We start from the raw sequence: 25,649 nt of genomic DNA on the forward strand, positions 1-25,649 counted from the left end.
AGTAGCTGGGACTACAGGCGCCCGCCACCTCGCCCGGCTAGTTTTTTGTATTTTTAGTAGAGACGGGGTTTCACTGTATTAGCCAGGATGGTCTCGATCTCCTGACCTGATCTACGTGCCTCGGCCTCCCAAAGTGCTGGGATTACAGGTGTGAGCCACCGTGCCCAGGCTTAAAATTTTTTATAGAGATGGGGTCTCACTGTGTTGATCACCTGAGCCCTCAAACACCTAGGCTCAAGTGATCCTCCCGCCTCAGCCTCCGAAAGTGCTGGGATTGCAGGGGTGAGCCACCGCACCTGGCCTGTACAAATAATGTTTAACTGTGTACGGAGGATAGTTTCAAAAGAGGGGCTCTAAAGACAGGGAGCAGGGATGACGTCAGTCCCAGCATCACCTCCTCCTGAGAGGTACTGTGTGTACCCTCTCAGTTCCCCAAGGGGGAAGGACAGCGCCCTTCCTAGTGCCTCCCTCCACTGTACCCTCCTCTCATGCCTGTCATGGTCGTTCTTGATTGATACGGCCTCACTCCTTTAGACTGCAAGATGTTGGAGAAGAAAAATGTGTCTTGTGCATTTTTGTAACCTCAGTGTGACAACCGACATCTAGCAAGTATATATGTGCATCAATAGAATGCTTATTTATTTAAGTTTACATGTGGATGCATGTTTGTTTATTTATTTATTCATTCATTTATTTTTTGAGACGGAGTGTCGCTCTTGCCAGGCTGGAGTACAGTGGCGCGATCTCGGTTCACTGCAAACTCTGGCTCCCTGGTTCAAGGGATTCTCCTGCCTCAGCCTCCTGAGTAGCTGGGATTACAGGCACGTGCCACCACACCCAGCTGATTTTTGAATTTTTAATAGAGATGGGGTTTCACCATGTCGGCCAGGATGGTCTTGATGTCCTGACCTCGTGATCTGCCTGCCTTGGCCTCCCAAAGTGCTGGGATTACAGGCGTGAGCCACCGCACCCGGCTGTATACATGTGTATTTATAAGTATTGAGCATCACTCTAAGTATTTTAAGTAGCTTATTTCATTTAATCCTCAGAACAACCTTATAAGGTAGGTGCAATTAGTTTCCATTTTACAGATAAGGAAACTGAGGCATTAAAAGGTTAAGTAAGTGACCGAAGGTCATAGTAAGTGAGGAGCTGATATTTGACTGCAGGGTTGATGTCGAACTGCATTTTTAACCACTGTGATAGAAGAGCTACCACCACCATTTACGTAGCACCTACTGTGTACAGTTGTGCAATGTATTTCACATTTTTTATCTCATTTGCTCCACAAGGAATCTCCCTTTAAAAATGAGAAAACTGAGACCCAGAGGGTTTATCTAACTTGCCCAAAGTTGCACAGTTAATATGCATCAAGCCAACATTCAACCCAGCAATACCTCCCACACCATGAAGCACTTTGGTCCTGGGAAAACTGGGGACTGCTGTATGTAAACGTTATTAATGAGAATAAAAGATGACAGTTGTGCTGACCTATTTCTTTTTTCAGGTTCAGTCATTTTTAGCATCACTTGATGGAGAGAAGCTGGAACCCTTAAAAAATGACCTAATTTCCATTAAAGACATCTTTGCAGCCAAAGAATTAGAGAATGAAGAAAGTCAAGAAGAACAAGGTAAAGGAAAATAAATAGCAAGACAAACTGTTTGGTATAATCCTTATGAAACTGCTGTTAATGAACACAGCCCTTTGACAAGTGCTCCCCCTCCATGCTTTCAAAATACACTGTGCATCTGCTCTTGTTACAGGAGCGGGTCACATTGATTTATATGACTCTCTTTCACTGGGCGGGAACTCCTGTTGTTCCTCTGGTGTTCGGCACAATCCCTGGCACTTTACGGGCGTACAATAAATGCAAGTGCATATGGTCAGATGAAGGAAGACTGCAATGTGCTAAACAGAGCTCTGATGACTACAGTTTATGCTGCCACTTTTTGTTGTTGTTGTTGTTGTTTAGACGGAGTCTCACTCTGTTGCCCAGGCTGGAGTGCAGTGGCGCGATCTCGGCTCACTGCAACCTCCACCTCCCAGGTTCAAGTGATTCTTCTGCCTCACCTCCCGAGTAGCTGGGACTACAGGTGCCCGCCACCATGCCCAGCTAATTTTTGTATTTTTAGTAGAGGCAGGGGTTCACTGTGTTGGTCAGGATGGTCTCACTCTCTCGACCTCATGATCCGCCCGCCTCAGCCTCCCAAAGTGCTGGGATTACAGGCATGAGCCACCGCGCCTAGCCTATGCTGCCACTTATAATTTTTATCTGCATGTGAAAGTTATTTAGTGTGATTAATGTTAATGGTGGGCACATCTTTCCCTGAATTTTTTTGTATATTTTTCTTATTCCTTTTAATTTATAGGTGTAAGAGTTCGGGTATATTTGCAGGTGTCCTATCCTCTACCTAAAAAGTTCAGTTCTGACAAAGGCTGTACCGTTTTCTGACCGTGCACCAGAGCATGCTACGTCAGGTTAGCAATCACACTTCCCAGTAATCTTCCACCCAGATAATAACTTGACCCCAAGGAGGTTAGAACTTATTTTATGAGAAGCAAGGCTTCCTTAAGAGGGGAAAACTTATTCTCAGGGTTGGGCATGGTTAATGATTCCTTTAGGTTTGTCCATTTGGGAGCAGAAGAGAGTAAGACATTTGCTGTGTACATGAAGAGTGATTTCTTACGACGTAATAACCAGCACCCCACAGCTGTTTTGCGTAGGTTACGCTGAAAGGTCAGACAACCTCAGAGACAGGTCTGGCTTCTCCTAGGACCTTTGGAAGGGTCCCATTTGAAACATTTTCACCACTTTCTTGCTATATGGCCTTAAACAAGTTATATAACCTTTCTGAAATGCAGTATCTTCACTTGTAAAATGGACACAATGATATGTGTGTATATATATGTGTGTGTGTGTGTGTGTGTAGATATCAGGTTCAAGAGCTATTGTAAGGGTCATATTAGATAATATATGTAAAAACATATATTAGAGTGCCTGGCACACAGAACTGCTCAAAAATGTTAGCTGTGCTTATTACTTAAAGTGCTAACGCAATGCCAGGAAAAAGTAAAGGTGCAATAAAGTATAACTTTCATGTATTATGCTTGCTGTTATTTCCCGGCATGCAAAGTAATGAGAATGTGCATTCTCAAATTGCTGGCAGTGTTTTGTGCCCAGACGTGTTTTGATTCCTTTAATCAAAACTCTGACACAAGAGCTCAAATGCTTGAGCCTTGACGTTCAGTGCAAAATTATTCTAAGCATTCAGAAACTGTCATTTAGACACCCTTTCCCTCTTTAGCCCTACACACTGACCTTACATGCCTTCAGCTTAATGAGATTTATGCTCATTGCATCAAAATAAAAGAATCAATTATACTGAAGCATAGAAAGAGGCCGTATCAGAGACAGTTGGGAATCATGTTTTTGAGCATTAGTATGTTCCTCCCAGAGTCACAAAGGATGACAGCCTTGTCTTTGTTTTTCTAATGAAGAAACTAAAACACTAGCTGTTAAAGGTCATGTAGCTCCCCTTGTGGACCCACGGTGAACTAACAGATGCCCCTTTCTAGCAATCACCAAAAAGAATCAAGCTATTTCTCTTCAAGAGTCATGATGTCTGAGGTAGACCTTGGCCCTATTAAGGGTGTCATTTAGAAAGGACAAAAAGAGAATCCCAGATTCCCCCTAACATCGAGGAGACATTGTTGCCAGTGTAATTAAAGAAGTATTACATCCCCAATTGGTGCTATTTCTTGGAGAGGAAACCTAATTTCAACTTAAATAGAAAATGTTGCTATAAGTGATGTGTTCCAGTCTAGTGTAGACCTTCAGTAAATTTGGTTTCTTTAGATACCACACATGCACACATACACACAGAAAAACCTGAAGTGCTGAACAGCATGCTTTAGCAATGGGAGGTTTGCCTCGCCTTAATTGACAAAACCCTGTTATCTCCCATAATGTATCAATTTTCCCAAGAGGGCATCTCCAGATTATCAAAACACTATTAATGTTAATTAACTTAATTTAATAAATAAATGTCATTCAGAAACTTAATGAAGAACTGGGAGAGAAGAATAGAGACGTTGTCATTAAATCAATCCAATTATCAAGTGTCACAACTCCAGAAAGGTTCTGGAATTATGCAAAAGCTATAGAAAGGAATCTTTGCAGTGGGGGAAATCCAGGAGCAATCCAGCAGAAAATCCAGGAGCAAAATTCTGAAGGAAAACTGAGCGTTTTCATCCATTTTTTTCCTTGTAAGCATTACATTCCTAAAAGCCTCCTAACAACTAAATAATTTATTTGGTACTCTCAGAAAATGTAATAAACCATCATTTTTAAATGAATTTAATATCGGTCTCCTCTGCATGTAATAATGTTAGCTAATGATTTGCATGTTTGTTTTTCCAGCAGAGTGTAATTTTATCACACTGCCATAGATCCCTTAATTTGATTTATCATGGCTGAGAAGAGATTTTAAAAGGCCATTTTCTATTTTTATTGCTCTGGTGAAGATTTTCTCAGCCATGTATACAGACCAAGAATTGTAGTAATAGGTATTGTTTGTTGCAACATTTATTATCATCTGTTTTTATCAACCTCCATTTTTCTCTATGATTTTTTTTTTCTAAAATCGCTTCTAAAAGTTGTTGGTGTATGTTTTACAGAATTAATACACCTTTAAAAGCTGGAGCTCTGCAAAGTGCTTGTATCTTAATTTAGTGTTGATTCCTCCCAAATATTTTTAATCTCCCTATGTTTGTATCAGTGTAGCACATAATTATTTGTTTACATAAAACTTCGTGTTTACGAAACACTTTCACGTTTGTTGTAGTATTTGGTCCTTATAACAGCTGTAAAGAGGAGATGGGTGGGTTTTATTGTCCTCAGTTTTCAGAGGAGGCAGTGGAAGCTGAGGAAGCTCTGTAACTGGCCCCAGGCCACAGAACCAGCAGATGCAGGAGCTGGGTAGGACCTATGCCTTCCAAATCCCAGCCCAGGACTCTCTGTGCTCTGCAACACTGCCTCATACAGGGTGAGGGGCAGGCAGTTTGGGAAGGAGACCTTGTCGATGCTGCCCAGGTGTGCCCAGCCCCTCTCACTGTCCCTCCCTGGGGAAGACTAGACCAAGACCTCTGGTCAACAGAGAGAATCTCAGCTTCTGATGGAATCAATCTAGCTCTCTAGCTCTGTCTCTCTCTCGCCCTCCTGTTTTTTTCCAGATAGAGTCTCATTCTGTTGCCCAGGCTGGAGTACAGTGGTGCAATCTCAGCTCACTGCAACCTCCTCCCTCCCGGGTTCAAGTGATTATCCTGCCTCAGCCTCCCAAGTAGCTGGGATTACAGGCATGTGCCAACACGCCCGGCAAATTTTTGTACTTTTAGTAGAGACGGGGTTTCACCGTGTTGGCCAGGCTGGTCTCCATCTCCTGACCTCAAGTAATCCAACCACATCGCCCTCCTAACATGCTGGGATTACAGGTGTGAGCCACTGTGCCTGGCCCTCTCTATCTCTATCTCTGTCTCTCTGTCTCTGAGACTGTCTAGCCCTCCAACTCTCCCTTTGTGTGATTAATGCATTCTCATTCTTGAAGGCTCTGTTCAGGCATCACCTCCTCCAGGAACCCTGCTTCACACCCCTCTGAAAACTGGATTATATGCTGCAAAAGCCCCCTTAGAGCACTTACCTCTTTGGGTTAAAATGGTTTGCTTGTTGTGGCTTCATCATGAGCAAAGACAGCCGTCTCTTCCTCCTGCCTGCACGCACCCGCCTCACTTGGCTGCAGCCACGCTGACACCCTTGCCGCTCCTGTGGACGAACCAGGCACACACCCTCCTGGACTCTACTCTTGCTGCACTGCTGCTGGAAGACTCTTCCCCTGACATCTTGTGACTGGCTCATTGCTCTCCTCCTCTAGCACATTACTCAAATGTCACCTTCTTAGCTTCCCTCCTGTCTTAGTTCCTCCAGGCTGCTATATCAAAATACCATAGACTGTGTGGCTTCTAAACAACAGAAATCTATTTCTCACAGTTTTAGAGACTGTAAAGTCGAAGCTCAAAGTGCTGGCAGATTCTGTGTCTAATGAGGGCTCCTGATCGCTGGTTCACAGATGGTGCCTTCTAGCTGTGTCCTTACATGGTGGAAGGGATCAGCTAGCTCCCTGGGGCCTCTTTTGTTAGGGCACTAATCCTGTTCATGGGGGCTCCCCATTTCATGATCTAATCACACCCCCGAAGCCTCACCTCCTATTATCATCACGTTGGTATTAGGTTTCAAAATATGAATTTGGAGGGGACAGGGACATTCAGATCACAGCACCTCCTATTTAAAACTCCTAAACCCCAGCTAGCCCTATTTATACTTCTCCATAAAACTTATCCCTTGACATCAATGTTTTACTTATCTGTTTTTTTTGTTCTGTTTTTTTGGGACGGAGTCTTGCTCTTTCACCCGGCTAGAGTGCAGTGGCGCGATCTCAGCTCACTGCAACCTCCACCTCCCGGCAGTTCTCCTGCTTCAGCATCCTGAGTAGCTGGGATTAGAGGCACCCGCCACTGTGCCCAGCTAATTTTTGTATTTTGAGTAGAGATGGGATTTCACCATCTTGGCCTGGCTGGTCTCAAACTCCTGACCTCATGATCCACCCACCTCGGCCTCCCAAAGTGCTGGGATTACAGGTGTGAGCCACCGTGCCTGGTCTGCTTATCTGTTTTGATTATCTGTTTCCCTCATGAGAATATATGAGTTATATGTGTGAGTTACTTGAGTTCCCGTATCTGATTATCTGTTTCCCTCATGAGAATGTATGAGTTATAGGTAATAATAAACAAATCTAAGCCAAATGTTTTGAATAAATACCTACAAGCTACGCCAGGCTATCTTCATGGGCTGCAGATTAACGATTTTGTCCATAAAACAGAAAATAGCATCTCCAGACAAGGGCTGGATGCAGTGTTTCTCAAATGGCTTAGTCCCCCCTCAAGGCTCTGCCTTCCCACACTGGCATACGCCACAGTATTTTCTTCTTAGAGAGGTCTGAGAGCATGTAGTCAGGTGAGATAAATGATTCTTTTATTCTCCCCCAAAGTGGTAATAAACCCATGTGGAATCAATTCTTTGGCACCTTTCAGAAACGTTAAAAATGGCATGGCCTTGCAGATACTTCAAAAGTAAGATTGTAACCTTTAACAATCTCTTTATTGCCCACAATGATCCTAATTTTTTTATTTTATGATATATGATATTTTAATATGTATACTATCTGTTATATATAGTAATATATCATATTATATATTAGGCAATGTATTAATAAATTATTCTGTAAATACTCATTTTAGCGCCTGTTATATGTGAGGTATTGTGTTAGATGCTCTGGATTCAAGAGTGAGTGGAAGAAATACTGTCTGTGTCCCTCAGTAGCTTCCAGGGTGAAAGGAAGACAGATCGTTAAGAAATATTGTAGGACCAGCCAGGTATCCTAGGGAACCTTGGGAAATTTCTCCGGAGAGATGGTTGAGACTAATTCAGCTTGTTTAGCACTGTGGCTCTGTGAACATAAAAGGGCACCTGGATATCATTAGGGTCGCAGTGCTAAGCATAACAATATCAAAGTCATAAATACGATGTTGTCCCAGGTCCCTTAGGCCTGAGAAAGGTCATGCCTTTGTTCACCCAGTCCTTCTTTCAACAAATAGCTGCTGACCACCTGTAGCTGTGAACAAGACAGGGGAGGTCCCTCCTTGCCCTCTTGTTGCCTTTGGGTTGGCCTGGGGGTGTCCCTGCAGTAGCTGCCAAGCAACAAGACTTCAGCGGCCCTGCACCTGGATGCATCTGCTGCCTCACTGCCGTGCTCATGAATGGAAGACATTCATCTTTGCCCGGTGGCTGGCGGGCAGGCTGCTACAACCTCCACTTAGTTTACCCCAACTGCAGATTGTAACATTGGGGGAGCTGCCACATCCTGAAGGATGAAAAATAAATCACGCTTCTTCTGTCGTGTTCTATTTCTAGGCTTAGAAGAAAAGGGAGAAGAATTTGCTCGCATGCTTACAGAACTTCTCTTTGAATTACATGTGGCGGCCACACCTGACAAACTCAATAAGGTCAGCACTGTCTGATTTATAGTTTCTGGTTAAAAAAAAAAAAAAAAATGCAGGGAAGAGTCTCTGTTGTAAAGTTCCAGAGATGCATCTGAAATGGAAAACCCCCAAATCTTATAAGGCATAGTGCCGGGAGAGGAGTTGGAGATCTGTAACTCAGATTTGAGGAGGGGCTGGGCATGGTGGCTCATGCCTGTAATCCCAGCACTTTGGGAGGCTGAGGTGGGTGGATCACCTGAGGTCAGGAGTTTGAGACCAGCCTGGTCAACGTGGTGAAACCCCATCTCTACTAAAATACAAAAATTAGCTGGGTGTGGTGACACACGCCTGTAATCCCAGCTACTCGGGAGACTGAGGCAAGAGAATTGCGTGAACCCAGGAGGCCGAGGTTGCGGTGAGCTGAGATTGTGCCACAGCACTCCAGCCTAGGTGATGGAGTGAGGCTCCATCTCAAATTTTAAAAAAGGGGAAAAGCCTGTAATCCCAGCACTTTGGGAGGCCAAGACGGGCGATCACGAGGTCAGGAGATCGAGACCATCCTGGCTAACATGGTGAAACCCCGTCTCTACTAAAAAATACAAAACACTAGCCGGGCGAGGTGGCGGGCTCCTGTAGTCCCAGCTACTCGGGAGGCTGAGGCAGGAGAATGGCGTAGACCCGGGAGGCGGAGCTTGCAGTGAGCTGAGATCCGGCCACTACACTCCAGCCTGGGCGACAGAGCAAGACTCTGTCTCAAAAAAAAAAAAAGGGAAAAATGAAAAGATTTGAGGAGGCAACATAATGGAATGTGGTGGTGGAGAACATGCTAGGCTGTGTCATGAGATCTGCATTTTAGTTGTAATTTTACTAGTAACTACCTTGTAACCTTGAAGAAGTCACTTACCTTTTCATGGCAAAATAGAATGTTATATCGGAGCAGTAGTTATCATCAGATTAGGGGAGGGGGAAAGGGTGCAGAATCACCAAGAGGCTTTTTCAGATTTCACCCCTGACCCCTGTAAAGAAACATGCCAGAATTCGGTAGAGAGAGGCACGTCAGCCAGGTGAACCCCATAGTTCCTCCACCTGGAGCACAGGGGCTTCGTCATGTCTAAGACCACTCCAGCTTTAACAATCTGGGTTCCTCTAACAATACCACGGTGTGTTTTGCAAGTCAGTACAAGGTCTTGCTGTGAAGTTTCTTTAGAGGCCATGATCATTAATTACTTAAAACCACGTGATGTTTTTCCATTCTCTCTCTCTCTTTCTTTCTTCTTTTTAGCAAGCAGTGGTTTACATAGGTACTCACTTATCCGGGTGGGTGAGGAAAAGGGCAGAATGAGGAGGTGAGATGAGTAATTTCTTTATCTCTGATAGGGGTCACTGATTCTGACAGGTCAGTGACTTGCACACAGTGGGAAATTGCCTCATTCATCTCCGTGCAGCACCTGCCACCGCTCAGAGGGGGCATGTGGTGGCTCTGAGATTCCACTGGCTTATTTGCTTAGGTTTAAGTCTTTGTCTCTAATAGGGGACACACTAAGGCCAGTTTTGTTGGGTTTTCTCTCCCGAGATCTTCTTGCTGTTAACTTATCATTCAACACTCTGATATTTTTAACTTTGGCGTGTAAGATTTAAGGTGGGAAGTAGGTTTAGTCTAAGCCCCAAAACAACTTTTACTTAAGCAAACAGCTTAAACTATAATGATAAAATTGGAGTGAGTCTGCCCTTTCGTTCTAAATTCAGGGAATAACAGGTAGGGGAGGAGGTTTCTGATTAATTGAACCATGATTTTGTAGGGCACAGAGTGCGTAAACTGCACTCGTGTGAAATTAGACACAGAGCAGCACCAGACCTTTCCAGCAGCCCTTCTCTTCTCCCCCTTGAGGGTGGAAGACCTGTCATGAATCAAGAAACGCAGAGCCTTTCTAACATATATTTTTAAAAGCACTATTATTCTTTTATAGATGGTCATGAAAAGTGAAAAATATACTATAGATTTTTCAATGTGACTGTCATTTTTATTCTTATCTGAATATCATTTTTAAATGCTTTTTAAAGAGGCCTCAGGCCTGCATTGTTCTTTCCATACTTTCTGTTCTGTCCCTTTTTTCTACTTTATATTTGCCAGAGAGCAACAACAAGGTTATCTTTTTAGGGGGTTGAGAAACTGCCCCGTCATCCTCCAAACATACAGAGATCCATTCCTGAAGGCTTAGAGACACTTGATTCTTGTCTTGGGGTTGGAATGACTTAGGCTCCATATTTGCACCATAAAAGGGTTGTTTGGTTGGGGACCTTTGCAGGCCATGAAGAAGGCTCATGACTGGGTGGAAGAGGATCAGACCGTGGTGTCAGTAGATGTGGCAAAAGAGTCCGAGGAGGAAACAAAGAAAGAAGAAAAGGAAGAGAAACCTCAAGACCCTCAAGAAGACAAAAAGGAGGAAAAGAGAACTAAGACCATAGAGGTAAATTTATTCTAGAGTGTCCACCTACAAGGTAATAAGGGTGCGTTCATTTTATTAGCAGCTTAATTTTAATTGAAGAGAGGCCATTTCTTTTTCATTTGTTCCATATTATAGAAATATAAGTAGGAATGCAATAAACACTGAAATTTCTCTATGCCAAGATAATTCATGGTTTAACACAGATTTTGTCACTTTTCTCCATAGCTTTACAATTATAATTTAAAGGGACAAAAATCTTTAGGAACATAATTGATTTATCTTTAGAGTAGAATTTCATCTTATATGCAAATATATTACTATAAAATGTCTTTATGCCCTGTAACTAATGAGGTAATTGAAGCCTTTAAAAAAATTCATTGCCATTGCTTTTATTCTGTAATTTAATAAATTTATGTGTGCATAATTTATATCCTGCCTATGTTCAATAAAGGAGTTTGTAGTAACTTCATCTTACATTGAGTTTTAATTTTGAAGAAAGTAACTTTTTGGCTGAGTGCGGTCACTCGAGCCTGTAATCCCAGCACTTTGGGAGGCCAAGGCAGGTGGATCACCTGAGGTCAGGAGTTCAAGACCAGCCTGGACAACATGGTGAAACCCCGTCTGTAGTAAATATACAAAATAATAAAAATAATTAGCAGGGCATGGTGGTGTGTGCCTCTACTCTCAGCTACTTGGGAGAGTGAGTTATCAGAATCACTTAAACCCGGGAGGTGGAGATTGCAGTGATTAGATCCCTGTAAAGAAAAATATCCACTGAGCTCTGTTCATTCAGCCAGCCTTCCACACACCGTCTTTAGCACCTGCCTGTTTTGTACCCAGCATTGCTGTAAGCCCTGGGGATGCAGCTGTGAACAGACTTACCACATCCCTGGGGGCCCTGACGGCACTTCCATTTTCTGGCAGCATTACACTTAAAGTCTTAGATATGCTCGTAGTCTTCAGGTTAACAATTTCATGTTATGTCTGTGGTATTTTTGAAAGAATTATATCACTTCTAATGTCACAGCATTTTTTTAAAAAAAGCATCTGCTCAGTAAAAAATTTCTTCCTTGTGTTTATCCATTTCAGGAAGTATACATGTTGTCCATTGAAAGTCTGGCAGAGGTAACAGCGCGCTGTATTGAGCAGCTTCATAAAGTAGCAGAATTAATTCTTCATGGACAAGAAGAGGAAAAACCAGCTCAGGACCAAGCAAAAGTTCTAATAAAGTAAATAAATGTTACTTTAAATTATTATTTTCCCAGTTCTATATATAGGTACCATTCAGAAACACACATACACACCCACACCCTCTAAGCCACTAAAAGGTTCAGATTTCTTTTTGTTTGCTTTTGTTTTTTGTTTTGTTGAGATGGGATCTTGCTCTATCACCCAGGCTGGAGTGCAATGGCATGATCATGATTCACTGCAGCCCCAAACTCCTGGGCTCACGCCACCCTCCCGCCTCAACCTTCCCAGGAATTGGGACCACAGGTGCACACCACCACATCCAGCTAATTTTTTAATTAATTACAGAGACAAAGCCTAGCCGTGTTGCCCAGGCTAGTCTCGAACTCCTGAGCTCAAGCAATCTTCCTGGCTCAGCCTCCTAAAGTTCTATGATTACAGGCATGAGCAACCATACCTGACCAAATATTCAAATTTCAAGTGAACCAATTCCATTGTTCTATGGTCATCTTAAGAAATAAGGATTTCTTTTTTTTTTTTTTTTTTTTTTGAGACAGAGTCTCACTCTGTCACCAGGTTGGAGTGCAGTGCCACAATCTCAATTCTCTGCAACCTCAGCCTCCCAGGTTCAAGCGATCTTCTGCCTCAGCCTCCTTAGTAGCTGGGATTCCAGGCACACACCACCACACCCAGCTCATTTTTGTATTTTTAGTAGAGACGAGTTTTCACCATGTTGGCCAGGATGGTCTCCATCTCTTGACCTCATGATCTGCCCGCCTCGGCTTCCCAAAGTGCTGGGATTACAGGCATGAGCCACCATGCCCAGCTGGAAATAAGGATTTATTTAACAAATGCGTTATGTTAGCAAGAAGAAGAAGACTTAACTAGCCATCCTGGGAATTATTTATGAAGAGATTTAAGGGAAAACACACTAAATCATTCAGAGGCATGAAAGTGCTTATTTAATAGATCAGAGTCTTAGAAGTAAAACCTTTTGAGGGTAATTACATTTCCAACATATATATGAATAGAGAAAGGACACTTTAATGTAACTTCTAGCTAGAGTCACAAAATAGGCAAATATACTCCACTGATCCTGGGGACTTATACCAGCTCTCCATGTTCCGAACTCTGGTGATGATGGTCGCTAATATTAACCAGTTCACTTTTGGGTGGTATGTGTGCACATATGTGTTGTCCTGTATCATGTTCTTCAATAAATAATAGCTATTGTCATTAGTTTATTAAGTAAAATACAAATATATATATACGTAACACACGTGAATATGCAATCTAGTGAATATACATGAAAATAGTTGATATGGAGTATTCATGAAAATAGTTGGTATGGAGCTGAAAAATAAGCCTTTACCTTTTATGCACATGACTGTATACTGTGATATGGAAAATTAACGTAGGCCTAAGTACCCTCATGTTATTAGACAGACACAGGAGCCAAAATAGAGCCCCTGAAAATATTCAGGGATGGACACACACAGGTCTCAGCACACTCAGTTTGCTAGCTAACTAGTCTTTGCTTATTACCGCTTTGGTATTGTAGGTTGGGGAGTAAGTTTATAGTGGAAAGATCTTCCAAAAAGTCAGCATTAGTGTCTTTGTACTGGCGGCATTTTTCCTCACTTGTAAAGATCTGCCATCTAGTCTAGATTTCCATATCTAAGAATATAAAAATCGAAGTTATTATGAGAACCACATAATCCGCACCTTAATATTCCTAGAAAGAATATGCACTTGCCTAAACATTTAGAAGGAAGAGGAAAGAACAAAGTCAGAGAAGTTGAAAATGCTGAGGACAATCTGTAGGTACTGGTTTATCTTTGCAGTACTAATTGGAAAGAAGAGGGCCAAAGTTCAGAAGCCCCTAGGTATGGAAAATGACCTTACTCTTCACTCCTTTCTGATTCCCAACCCTGATTGTCCTGACCTTACCAAGCTGCACCCAGTCTCTGACTTGTCTGTACAATAAGTGCCTCCCTACCCACCTGCCCAAGAACATAGACTGAATGGTTCTGGGATATCTCCTGGCTTTACTCTTGACCCTTTCTGCAGACAAGTTTTTGATAGATGGGTGGGTAAGTGGATGGATGGATGGATGGATGGATGGGTGGGTGGATAGAGCTCATAAAAATCTGTATATATTAGATAAGGCCTCTTTTATCAAAGCAAAACTTACCTCTACTGACTTTACTAGATCTTTTAACATGTAAGATTCTTAACTTGGGGTTACTTTTCTTCCCATAGCATTTTAATCACTATTCAAGAGAGCTGTATGCAGTAACTGAGAGAAAACTATCAGACATTACCTACATTATTACGTAATTAGATTGTTGTCCACTTTTGTCGTCATCCCTAGTGTTAGGATAAATGTTGTTTTCATTAAATATTTGTGTGTATCTTGCGTTATTTTCTTGGGATAAAGTTCTAGAAGTGGAATGCCTAGCATAAACTCAGAATTTTGGTATCAGTATTAAAAACATATTCTACAGGATCTTTATTCTGAATCGTATAATCAAAACATAATCAAAGTATCCAGAGTCACCTGAGTTTGAATCCCTCCTCTCCTGCATGTCCTAAGCAGGTTACCTAACTTTCTTTCTTTCTTTCCTTCCTTCCTTCCTTCCTTCCTTCCTTCCTTCCTTCCCTCTCTCTCTCTCTTTCTCTTTCTTTCTTTCTTTCTTTCTTTCACAGAGTTTTGCTCTTGTTGCCCAGTCTGGAGTGCAATGGTGCAATCTTGGCTCACTGCAACCTCTACCTCCTGGCTTCAAGTGATTCTCCTGCCTCAGCCTCCCAAGTAGCTGAGATTACAGACACCTGCCACCACGCCCAGCTAACTTTTTTGTATTTTTAGTACAGACAGGGTTTCACCATGTTGGTCAGACTGGTCTTGAACTCCTGACCTTCAGTGATCCACCCACCTCGGCCTCCCAAAGTGCTGAGATTACAGGCATGAGCCACTGTGTCTAACCACCTATTTCTTAAATGTCCGATTTTCCATCTATATAAAATGGAAATAATAATATAAGCCATAAGGTCACTCTGAGGATTAAATATGATCAGGCACACAAAAGTGTTTAACATAGTGCCTCAGTGAATGTTCCTGATTATTTTGAAATGACCAAAAAGCTGGAAACCAGCCATCTGGCAAGTGTGTGTACCTCTACACATGTGGAGCTCAAGCCTGGTATTTTCCTGCACATGGTTTTCATTCTAAAAGAGGTCAAGTGAGTTGGATGATTATTCTTTAATTAAGCATGGAAAGAAAACCGGGATTAGATTAAACTGTGATTGCGAATCATGGAAGATGATTAAGGAAAACCGTCTGACTGCACATTTCTGTAGAACATCTTGAAGCGTGTGTGGCATTCTTTTAAATGTCATAATGAATTAGTATCAGAAATGGTCATGACAGTTAAATTATTTTACCTTATTGAAAACATCCAAGCCTCATTTTTTTTTCTTCTTTCAGATTAACTACTGCAATGTGCAATGAAGTGGCCTCCTTATCAAAGAAGTTTACCACTTCTTTAACCACTGTTGGGGTAAGATTACAGTCTTGATTTTTTTTTCACCTTTTTTAAGGGAAGTACGTCTGTGAGGGGCTGTGAGGAAATGTGGAGTTGCAGCGCCTTCTTTAGTAGCTCCATAAAACCGAAGCTGTGCCATGATGTAAGCTAAAGTCAGGCCAAGAGCAGCTTCTCTAAGGACAGGCAGCTTAGGACTCTCCTGACTGGGTTCCAGTCTTGAATCTGCCATTTCAGACATACAAGATGTTGGGTGAGTGAGTTTTCAAACCTCTATGAACCTCATTTTCTTTGTTTGTTTGTTTTGGTGTGTGTGTGTGTATGTGTGTGTGTGTTTGGAGACGGAGTTTCGCTCTGTTGCCCAGGCTGGCATGCAGTGGTGTGATCTCCCCTCGCTGCAAGCTCCGCCTCCCGTGCTCACGCCATTCTCCTGCCTCAGCCTCCCAAGTAGCTGGGACTACAGGCGCCCAGATGCCCAGTTAATTTTTGTATTTTTAGTAGAGATGGGGGGTCTCACCATATTGGTCAGGCTGGTCTCCAACTCCTGACCTCAGGTGACCCACCTGCCTCAGCCCCGCAAAGTGCTGGGATTATAGGCGTGAGCCACCACGCCCAGCCTGTTTGTTTTTTTTTTAAAGTGTCAGATGAAAGATTCCTTTTATTACTTAATATCTGTGATATATGTAATTCAGAATCTCTGTTAAAATGATTAATTTTGAATATTCTCATTCACTGTTGGCCTCAGAGCCTACTTTATAAACCATGCAAGATAAGAGTTTTCTTTTTTTCTGTTTCTTTTTTGTTGAGACTGAGTCTCGTCCTGTTGCCCAGGCTGGAGTGCAGTGGCACAATCTTGGCTTGCTGCAGCCTCCACCTCCTGGGCTGAAGCGATTCTCCTGCCTCAGCCTCCCGAGTAGCTGGGATTACAGGCACACGCCACCACACCCAGCTAATTTTTGTATTTTTAGTAGAGATGGGGTTTCACCATGTTGGCCAGGCTGGTCTTAAACTCCTGACCTAGTGATTCACCTGCCTCAGCCTCCCAAAGTGCGGGATTACAGGCATGAGCCACCACACCCAGCCGAGATAAGAGTTTTCTTTGCTTCATTGTAGCACTTGACTTTGACCAAAAGAAAAAAAATGTTACTGATTGGCTCAAGTGTTTCTATTCTCAGGGTAACAAATCTGAAAGGCTCAGCGTTCACTTGGGGGTGTGGCCTCTGGTTGTTTTCTTTGGCAATCAGTCATGTTATATAGCTTCACCTTAGTGAGCCCAGAGAAAAGTGGAAAATATTCCCTTTCACCTTCCTGTTTTTCCCCTTTAAAACCGTGGATGCAAAGTCTAATGATGTTCTCCATGAGAAACAGCAGTTTTACTTCCTATTCTAATTAGGTTGTTTTTTTTTTTTTTGGTTTCAAGTATATTCGTTTCCTAGGGCTGCTATGACAAAGTACCATAAACTGGGTTATTTTCTCATAGTTCTGAAGGCTAGACGTCTGAAAGCAAGGTGGTTTCGGGGTCTTGATCTCTCCGAAGCGTCTAGGATTCTTCCTTGCTTATTCGAGCTTCTGGTAGCCCCAGGTATTCTTTGACTTGTGGTTGGAAAACTCCAGTCTCTCTCTGTGTGTCTTGACATGGCTGCTTTCTCCCTGTGTCTCCACATCACCTTCCCTCCATGCGTGTCTGTGTCCAGATTTCCCTCTGCTTATAAGGACACCAGGCCTATTGGGTTAGAGCATAACCAGTATGACCTCATCCTAACTCATCACACCAGCAACAACCCTGTCTCCAAACAAGGTCACAGTCTGAGGTGCTGGGGGTTAGGACTTCAGTATGTCTTTTTGCAGGGGATACAATTCAAACCATACCAGGAAGCAACAGAAACATGTTCCAAAAAATTTAGACAGAAAGGAGGCTTTATGAAAGGCAGTGGGAGAAATGAACCGCTGTGGGGATCCAGCCCCAGAGCTCATGCACACTCTTTTTTTGTTTTTTGAAACTGTGTCTCGCTCTGTCATCCAGGCTGGAGTGCAGTGGCGCAATCTCAGCTCACTGCAGCCTCTGCCTCCCAAGTACAAGCGATTCTCATGCCTCAGCCTCCTGAGTAGCTGGGATTACAGGCGTGGGCCACCACTCTCAGTTAATTTTTGTATTTTTAGTAGAGATGGGGTTTCACCATGTTGGCCAGGCTGGTCTCAAACTCCTGACCTCAAGTGCTCCACCTGCATCGGCCTCCCAAAGTGCTGGGATTACAGGTGTGAGCCACTGTGCCCGGCCTACACATACTCTTTCTAAAGTGCTGCTATGAATGTGACTCAGTGACAGCAGCAGTTCCTAACCCTGTGTCGTTCCATTCAAAATCCTGGTTCCTGGGTAAAAAGGTTTGAATAGCTCATCAGCATGGGTCACAGGTCCACCTTGGCTTCACTCAGCAGCAACTGGGGTCAGTGTCTCATTGTGCAGACCTACCTGGCTTCTGGGGCACGCCCCCTCCTCCTCCTCAGGCCAAGAGCATTTCTCAAAAGAAATGAGAGATGACCATGGACCTGGCTGTCACCCAAAAAGACACCTGTCCCCCACACTTCTGTCAGTGACTCTGTGAAGAAGGGGTGAGCTACGCACTGCCTATTCATTCTGCTGTCAAGAAATCTGACCTGTTTCTCCTGTTTTGTAAAACAGCACCTTTTATGTTGGTCTAATTTTAGGCCTTCAGCCTTGTATACAAGCGGAATGACAAGGGAGGTGGAAGCTCATTGATATGATAGGCTGGATAAAATGCATTTGCACCCTCGGTGTGGTCCAAGTTACCTGATGTCCATGGACTTTGATATAAACACTAGGCTTGCAGAGTGGTGTGAGGTCTTAAACCTCCATAAACATGGACTTTGATATAAACACTAGGTTTGCAGAGAGGTGTGAGGTCTTAATCAAGATGGAATAGCTTGGTGACTCCAGTTCCTAAGGCTCTATTGTACCTCTTGTCCCCCTTTTCACAGTTTACTAGGTGAGGAAACTGAGGCGCGGAGGGGTGAATTGATTCTCCCAAGCATCTCAGTAGATCTCCTAATTCCCAGCTGGGTATCCACCAGATACATCAAACAGATACCAACTCTTTGGTTCTCCGTGTTCGTTTAGGCTTCAGAGTGTGAATGTCTGTGTGCATGTTTGTATGTATTCTATTTTGCGTAATATGTGTTAAACATTAATTTATCTACACGAGTGGGTAGTATTCATGATATTGCTTTTCATTCCTTTTCACATGTTGTATCCCAGCACAGTGCTTCTCAAACCTTAAGGTGCACATGAGTCACCTGGAGATGTTGTTAAAATGAAGATTGTTATTCAGTAGGTCTGGGATGAGGCTGAGATTCTGTATTTCTAGTAAGCAGTCAGGTGATAACAATGTTCCTGATCCATGGTCCATATTTTATGTAGCAAGGCTGTAGCAGATGGCTGTGCACTTGAACTTACATATATTTATATATACACACACATGTGCAAGTGTTTGCATGAACAAAATTGGGACTACACAGTTTATCATTATGGGGAAGAAAAACCTGAATCTAAAATAGAATTTAGAAAGGCCATCTCACCACAGCAGTACCTCCGATCTTGTGCTGTGATGAATCATTTACATCAAGTCAGTGTTTCTGTTCTCTAAAGCAGTCATTATTCATAACTTGAAGTTAATGAGTGTATATTGCTCTCTAGACTCTATTTAAATTGCTTGCACACCTCATTGATTCTGAAAACCATTGTCATCTTATTGCCCTCATTTGATTATATTTTAGAGGTTTATTGATAATCAAATAAACATGAAAGCAAATACCATAATGGATTTTCTGGTTACTTACTAAAATGACTAGGTTTTTAAACCTAGTCATTTTAAAGAGGTTTCTCCCAAGACTCCATTATGATTTCCCCAGGAAGACATTACTTCACCGTCAGTAGAGTAATGTCAATGAAAGTGGGCTGCTCTGGGAAGATATATATAATTTATGTATTTTTGTTTACTCTGAACTCTCCCAGGTACTGTAAGAGAAGCTAACTTATAAGATTGCCCTCTCTCTCTCTCCAATCCCTTTAATGGTTTATGGTCTAAGAATAGATTGAACTCTTAGATAGAGAAGACTATTGATTGATAGACCAATAGCATAAGCAAAGATAATGATATCAACTCTGCCTTTCACTTTCATTTTTTCTTTTTAGACGGAGTCTCGCTCTGTCACCCAGGCTGGAGTGCAGTGGCGCGATCTCGGCTCACTGGAACCTCCACCTCCCGGGTTCAAGCAATTCTCCTGCCTCAGCCTCCCGAGTAGCTGGGACTACAGGCACCCACCACCACGCTCAGCTAATTTTTTTGTATTTTTAGTAGAGACAGGGTTTCACCATGTTGGCCAGGCTGGTCTCAAACTCCTGACCTCAGGTGATCCACCCACCTCGGCCTCTCAAAGTGCTGGGATTGCAGGCTTGAGCCACCGCACATGGCCTGCCTTTCACTTTTTGAGCCCCTGCTTTATACCAGGCACTGCACTCTGTGCTTTACATATATTTGCGTTTTTCAAATGTAGATCTGCAGACCTGTTTTCAAGTTGCATTTAAGAATGTCTTAATTTTGCTGCTCTTCTGGGAGATGCCCTATAACCAAGTTTCTATGTTTACATTTAAAAGAAGAAAGAAAGAAAAAGAAGAGTAGACCAGGGCTTAGACTAGGTCAGGTGAGTGGGGGACTTAGCTGCAAAATGGAAGGGAGCCCAAAAAAGAAACAGAAAAAAACCTCAGGAATCTAGATAGATATTTTAATGAAACATATTTTAAAATAACAATGCCAAAATATTATGATCATCAAAATATCAAAATTTTAAGTAAAGACAGCATCCAACCCTCTGCCTACACAACTCAGCCTCCCTCGCTTCACTCTTATCCCAGACCTGCTATAGAATTTACATCGTGAAAAAGGTCTCGGTTTCCATTTCTAGCTATGTGACCTTAAACAAGTTACTCAGCCTTTCTGATCCCTATTTTCTCCTCTTTAAATTGGGGTTATCATGATACCTGCCTACTTCCTAGGATTTCTATTGCAACTAAATAAGACTAAAAGGGTGCAGCAGCAGGTATGAAGCCTGGTCTGTAGGAAACATTCTGCTTCCTCTCCTCTTCCTCTGTAGGAGATCCCTCAACAAAGCCAGTGTATTACATTTTACGTGCCTGTAGTACGAGCACTAATCTGTCGATTTCATACTTCTGATTCCACAGAGCAACAAGAAGGCCGAGGTCCTCAACCCCATGCTCAGTAGCGTATCGTTAGAGGTAAGTGGTCTCTGGAGAGAAAGTGCTTCTGAATCAAAGTAAATGTTAGAACTGCTTCTTCTTTTTTTTTTTCTTTTGTCTTTCTCCCCCACAGCAAATGTTATTGCAATTCTCAATCTCATCATCAAGTCTTTTTTGAGTATATTTGTGTAGCTCAACCAGCTGTAAACCCTCTGATGAAGTAACAATACCTAATTTTCAAGAATTCCTGATTATAAAAAGAAACGCTAAGCTTGCACGTTATTTTCGTCACTGTTTGCTCGAGCAGAAGCAGATTTCTGCTGCCAAATTTGACACTAGATTTAACACTGTGATTATTGCTGCAATGAGGGGTTATTGCTCATCGGTGATTTTCATAAAAATGGGCACTTCCTTCGATTTAGAATAACCTTTGGTTTAGCTGGGTCTAATCTCCAAGCTGGCAACAATGACCAGGAGAATGTTTAGCCTATGCCCTGTCAATGATAAGGGCACCATCCTCTGTGCCTTCTCACTCTGTGGGCTGCCCACTCACTAGGACTTTGCAGCATCAGCTGTATTGATATAAAGCTGCCCCAACCAACACTGCTGTGTGTTTGCCAGAAACAGTCGCCTAGGAGAGAAGAAAAGAGGTCCAGGAAGAATTCTCATTCTTGAATCATAGGCACTGTGTTCTACTTGTAGAGGAAAGGTAGAAGATTGGTAGAGGAAAATCTTCTGTTAGGGGCTAAACTATAAGTCACAGCCCAGGGCACCTAGCTGAAGGCACAAGGTGTTAACAAGCTAAGTTTGAACATGGGCGATGCATATATCATAGGATTTTGCTTTCTGAGGTGGCTGTCCATTGCAGAATTTGGAAATTACAAAAATTCAGGAGGGCTACTGTATTAGTCCATTTTCACACTGCTGATAAAGACATACCCGAGACTGGGCAATTTATGAAAGAAAGAAATTTAATGAACTCACAATTCCACGTGGCTAGGGAGGCCTCATAGTCGTGGCGGTAGGTGAAAGGCACGTCTCACATGGCTGCAGGCAAAAGAAGAGAGCTTGTGCAGAGAAACTCCCGTTTATAAAACCATCAGATCTCATGAGACTTACTATCACAAGAATAGCATGGGAAAGACCTGCCTCCATGATTCAATTACCTCCCACCAGGTCCCTCCCACAACATGTGGAAATTGTGGGAAATTCAAGATGAGATTTGGGTGGTGACACAGCCAAACCATATCAGCTACCTATATATTTATAGCATTGTTTGGGGGACTTGCACCTTACTGTTAAGGAAAATGACAAAGGTACAGAAATAACTAAGTGATGGCACTGAATATTATTGTTTAGGATGCAGCTGCACAGTAGGATGGCATCAGCCAGAAGGAATAGGAGCTGTAGGGGCAGGTCTTGGAGGGACAGACACAGCTAAGAGAAAACCCTGGCAGTCAGAGGCAGAGTGTGGTACAAGAAAAATCTCTCCCTTGGCCACCCAGAAGGCATAAAATTAACTTACCATGTCAGGTATGAGGAATATGAGGTCAAAGGTATTTTGTTTCCCCAATAGATGTTTTTACATGTTTTAGTTACCCTAGCTTTTAAAAGGCCTCTCCATCCAATACTGTGTGTTAGTGCACCACAAAACAGGAATAATAATGTCAGCTATGCCAACCAAGCAAGAAGTACCATGCATAGGAGGATAACAGTGTTCAAATTTGCTGTGAATAACTGCCCAATAATATCTCCAGTTAGCTTTATGTTGACGATTCTTATTTATCGATCTGTAGGGTAGGAAAAACTGACCTCCTTCATACTGTGTTTTTGTGTTATTTCAGGGCAGTAGGGTTGATCTGGGAAAGGGATAGATAAGACAGGAAATACCCTGGGCCAAAAATGTACACACACTGATGGATCTTAAAAGTCCACAGAAGTGGCTCACGCCTGTAATCCAGGACTTCGGGAGGCCGAGGCAGGCGGATGACAAATTCAGGAGATCAAGACCATCCTGGCCAACATGGTGAAACCCTGTCTCTACTAAAATACAAACAAATTGGCTGGGCGTGGTGGCACGCGCCTGTAGTCCTAGCTACTCGGGAGGCTGAAGCAGGGGAATCGCTTGAACCTGGGAGGCGGAAGTTGCAGTGAACCAAGATCGTGCCTCTACACTCCAGCCTGGTGACAGAGCAAGACTCCATCTCAAAAAAAAAAAAAAAAAAAATCCATGAAAATGATTTGCCTTATCTCGAGTGAATTATTCTCTCTGTTAGTATAGATAATTGAGAGCTGGACATGCCCCATCCAAAAGCATGTGTTTACACTTGCTTTAAGCACCAACATTGCAAGATAAATACAATCCAGTATTGGGGAGTGGGTTGAAGAGTGGGGACATTATCCAATTAGAAGAATTGTCAAGGTTGAACTATGAAAATAACCCTTCAATCTCATTTTTCTCCTCTCGCAGGGCTGCAACAGCACGACGTACATACAGGATGCCTTCCAGCTGCTGCTGCCTGTTCTGCAGGTCTCACATATCCAGACCAGTTGTTTGAAAGCACAGCCATGACCTGGCCAGACTCCATCTAGTTAAAGGAGACAGCTGGCCGCCTTGCCTCAATATGTACCATTTAAGGGGATGTTCTCTGTGCACCTGGCCACAGACACCCATTTGAGGACACTACAAGCAATTTTGCACAGACAATATTGAGAATGCAAATTTAGAGAGAGTTATCATTTCTCTCAATGTGTATAATTATTTTTACAAACAATTGTGTTTTCTTTAAGTTAATTTAAACTTACACGGCTTATATTGAACATTTCCTTTCATCTGAAATTTATTTACAAATATTCATGTTCATTTTCCTGGTTAAGCATGCTGTATTTAGAAATTCATGGGCAGACCTTAGACTTTTTTTTTTAGTCCTTTAAATTTCAACCTTTAAATGTTCCGTTCTTATAGTATTACTTTAAATCAATTCTAAAACTGAACTTTGTTTTGTTACATAAATGTCGCAGGCAAAAATAACACTACTTTAACCTATTATGGTAAAAAAAGGAACATATGGTCATTCTTTTTTTTTTTTTTTTTTTTGAGATGGAGTCTCGCTCTATCACCAGGCTGGAGTGCGTTGGCACAATCTCGGCTCACTGCAGCCTCCTCCTCCTGGGTTCAAGTGATTCTCCTGCCTCAGCCTCCTGAGTAGCTGGGACTACAGGCATGCGCCACCAGGCCCAGCCAATTTTTTTTTTTTTCGTATTTTTAGTAGAGATGGGGTTTCACTATGTTGGCCAGGATGGTCTCGATTTCCTGACCTCATGGTCCCCCGCCTCGGCCTCCCAAAGTGCTGGGATTACAGACATGAGCCACTGCGCCCAGCCAGTCATTCATTCTTGCAACAAGCGTTTATTGAGCACCTACTGTGTGCTCACAGTAAAGAAACCTGATCTTATCCCAGTAGAGGTAGATATTCTGAAAGAGAATAATTCTTAAACTGCTTAAAGAATTCCCTACCCCAGGCCACAGACCAGTACCAGTCCATGGTCTGTTAGGAACCAGGCCGCACAGCAGGGGGTGAGCGGTGGGTGAGTGAGCACAGCTTCATCTATATTTACAGCTGCTCCCCTTGGCTTGCATTACCACCTGAGCTCCGCCTCCTGTCAGATCAGCAGCAGCGACAGTAGAGTCTCATAGGAGTGTGAACCCTGTTGTGAACTGCACATGCGAGCAATCTAGGTTGTGTGCTCCTTGTGAGAATCTAATGCCTGATGAATCTGAACCTAATACCTGATGATCTAAGGTTGAACAGTTTCATGCCGAAACCATCCCCCACCCCCATCCTGCTACCCCCAGTCCGTGAAAAAATTGTCTTCCATGAAACTGGTCCCTGGTACCAAAAAGGTTGGGGACCACTGGCTTAAAATACCAATAAACTTTTAAACCCTAAAAACTTTGAAGAACGAGGTAAATTCGTGGGGTTTTTTTAATGTCCTACCCTTTAATTTGTTGTATTTTCCTATACTCTTTACACTATTTTATCCCGAACTATATATATGAGGTGAAAATATATATGAAAAGGGATACTGAAGAGTATTTAGTTTAAAATTAATTTCTTATGATCACAAGCACATGATGGCATAATTACAAAGCTTGGAAATATTCAGATAGAAAATCAAAGGTGTTTCAATACAGTAGAATCCCAGGACTGCATTTTAAAATCGCTTCACAGATCACACTCGCTGGTGGCAAACATCGTCATCGTTGCCGAAGGACAGAAAATACTGATGTGTGTTTTCACTAACCGGTATATTGATCCATGAGAGGCTGCACAGAAGACCATGCAGCCAGGAGGTGCATTGTCAGTGGCTGCTTCTCCTGAGCGCCACACCTTCGTTGCAGCTGCGTGTTCTATAGAACACACGTGCTTCACAGCCCCATGGGCATCCCTACAGGCACTGTCACGTGAAGCCTTGCCTAGTAGCTCCCTCCAGGGCAAATGAAGCTCATAGTTTTGCAAGGGGGAAACCTCTTGTTCACATTTGCTTTGATTCCCCTGATGGAGTAGATTGCCTTTGTTCCATACAGGCAAAGTAGGGATATTTTAATATCATCCTACTTCTTATTAGCATTTCATTTGTCTATGTACTGTATTTCATTTGTATGTCTCCTGAAACATCCAAATGGAAAACATAAGAACACTTTATGTACAATCTGGAAAAAACTACCTGAGAAATCAGTTAAAGATTTTTCCCCTTTTCTGATTGCCAGAAATGCTTTTGTTACTAAGTCTAGAGAATGATTAACTGATGAAAATGTTGCATTTACCTCTTCATCAATTTTAGACTTTTTATGTGTAGAGCAGAGGAAATGATTTAGCTTTACAATTTCTTCACATCGGTTTTTTGTTGTCATTTTGTTTTTTGCATCAGATGGGTTTAGACATTAACTGGAAATGTAAAAGAGAAACAAGTGGTGGGGCACAGTGGCTCACACCTGTAATCCCAGCACTTTGGGAGGCTGAGGTGTGCGGATTACCTGAGGTCAGGAGTTCGAGACCAGCCTGGCCGACATGGTAAAACCCTGTCTCTGCTAAAAATACAAAAAA

At 42.6% G+C, this 25,649-nt stretch overlaps 1 protein-coding gene across 1 annotated transcript in view; it reads left to right on the forward strand.

Annotated features, from left to right (window-relative positions):
• The window catches only part of FAM114A1 (family with sequence similarity 114, member A1), an 82,773-nt gene extending 57,473 nt beyond the window's left edge, over positions 1–25,300 (forward strand). The window contains exons 8-14 of the mRNA XM_011983537.1: positions 1,508–1,631; positions 8,025–8,116; positions 10,399–10,560; positions 11,629–11,768; positions 15,215–15,287; positions 20,527–20,580; positions 23,012–25,300. Coding sequence (XP_011838927.1) covers positions 1,508–1,631; positions 8,025–8,116; positions 10,399–10,560; positions 11,629–11,768; positions 15,215–15,287; positions 20,527–20,580; positions 23,012–23,113 — 747 coding nt within the window. The 3' untranslated portion in view covers positions 23,114–25,300. The remainder of the gene's footprint in view (positions 1–1,507; positions 1,632–8,024; positions 8,117–10,398; positions 10,561–11,628; positions 11,769–15,214; positions 15,288–20,526; positions 20,581–23,011) is intronic.
• The last annotated feature ends 349 nt before the right edge of the window (positions 25,301–25,649 follow it).

This window comes from Mandrillus leucophaeus, unplaced genomic scaffold (genome assembly GCF_000951045.1).
Source record: "Mandrillus leucophaeus isolate KB7577 unplaced genomic scaffold, Mleu.le_1.0 Scaffold251, whole genome shotgun sequence".
In the NCBI taxonomy this organism is placed as follows: Eukaryota; Metazoa; Chordata; class Mammalia; order Primates; family Cercopithecidae; genus Mandrillus; species Mandrillus leucophaeus.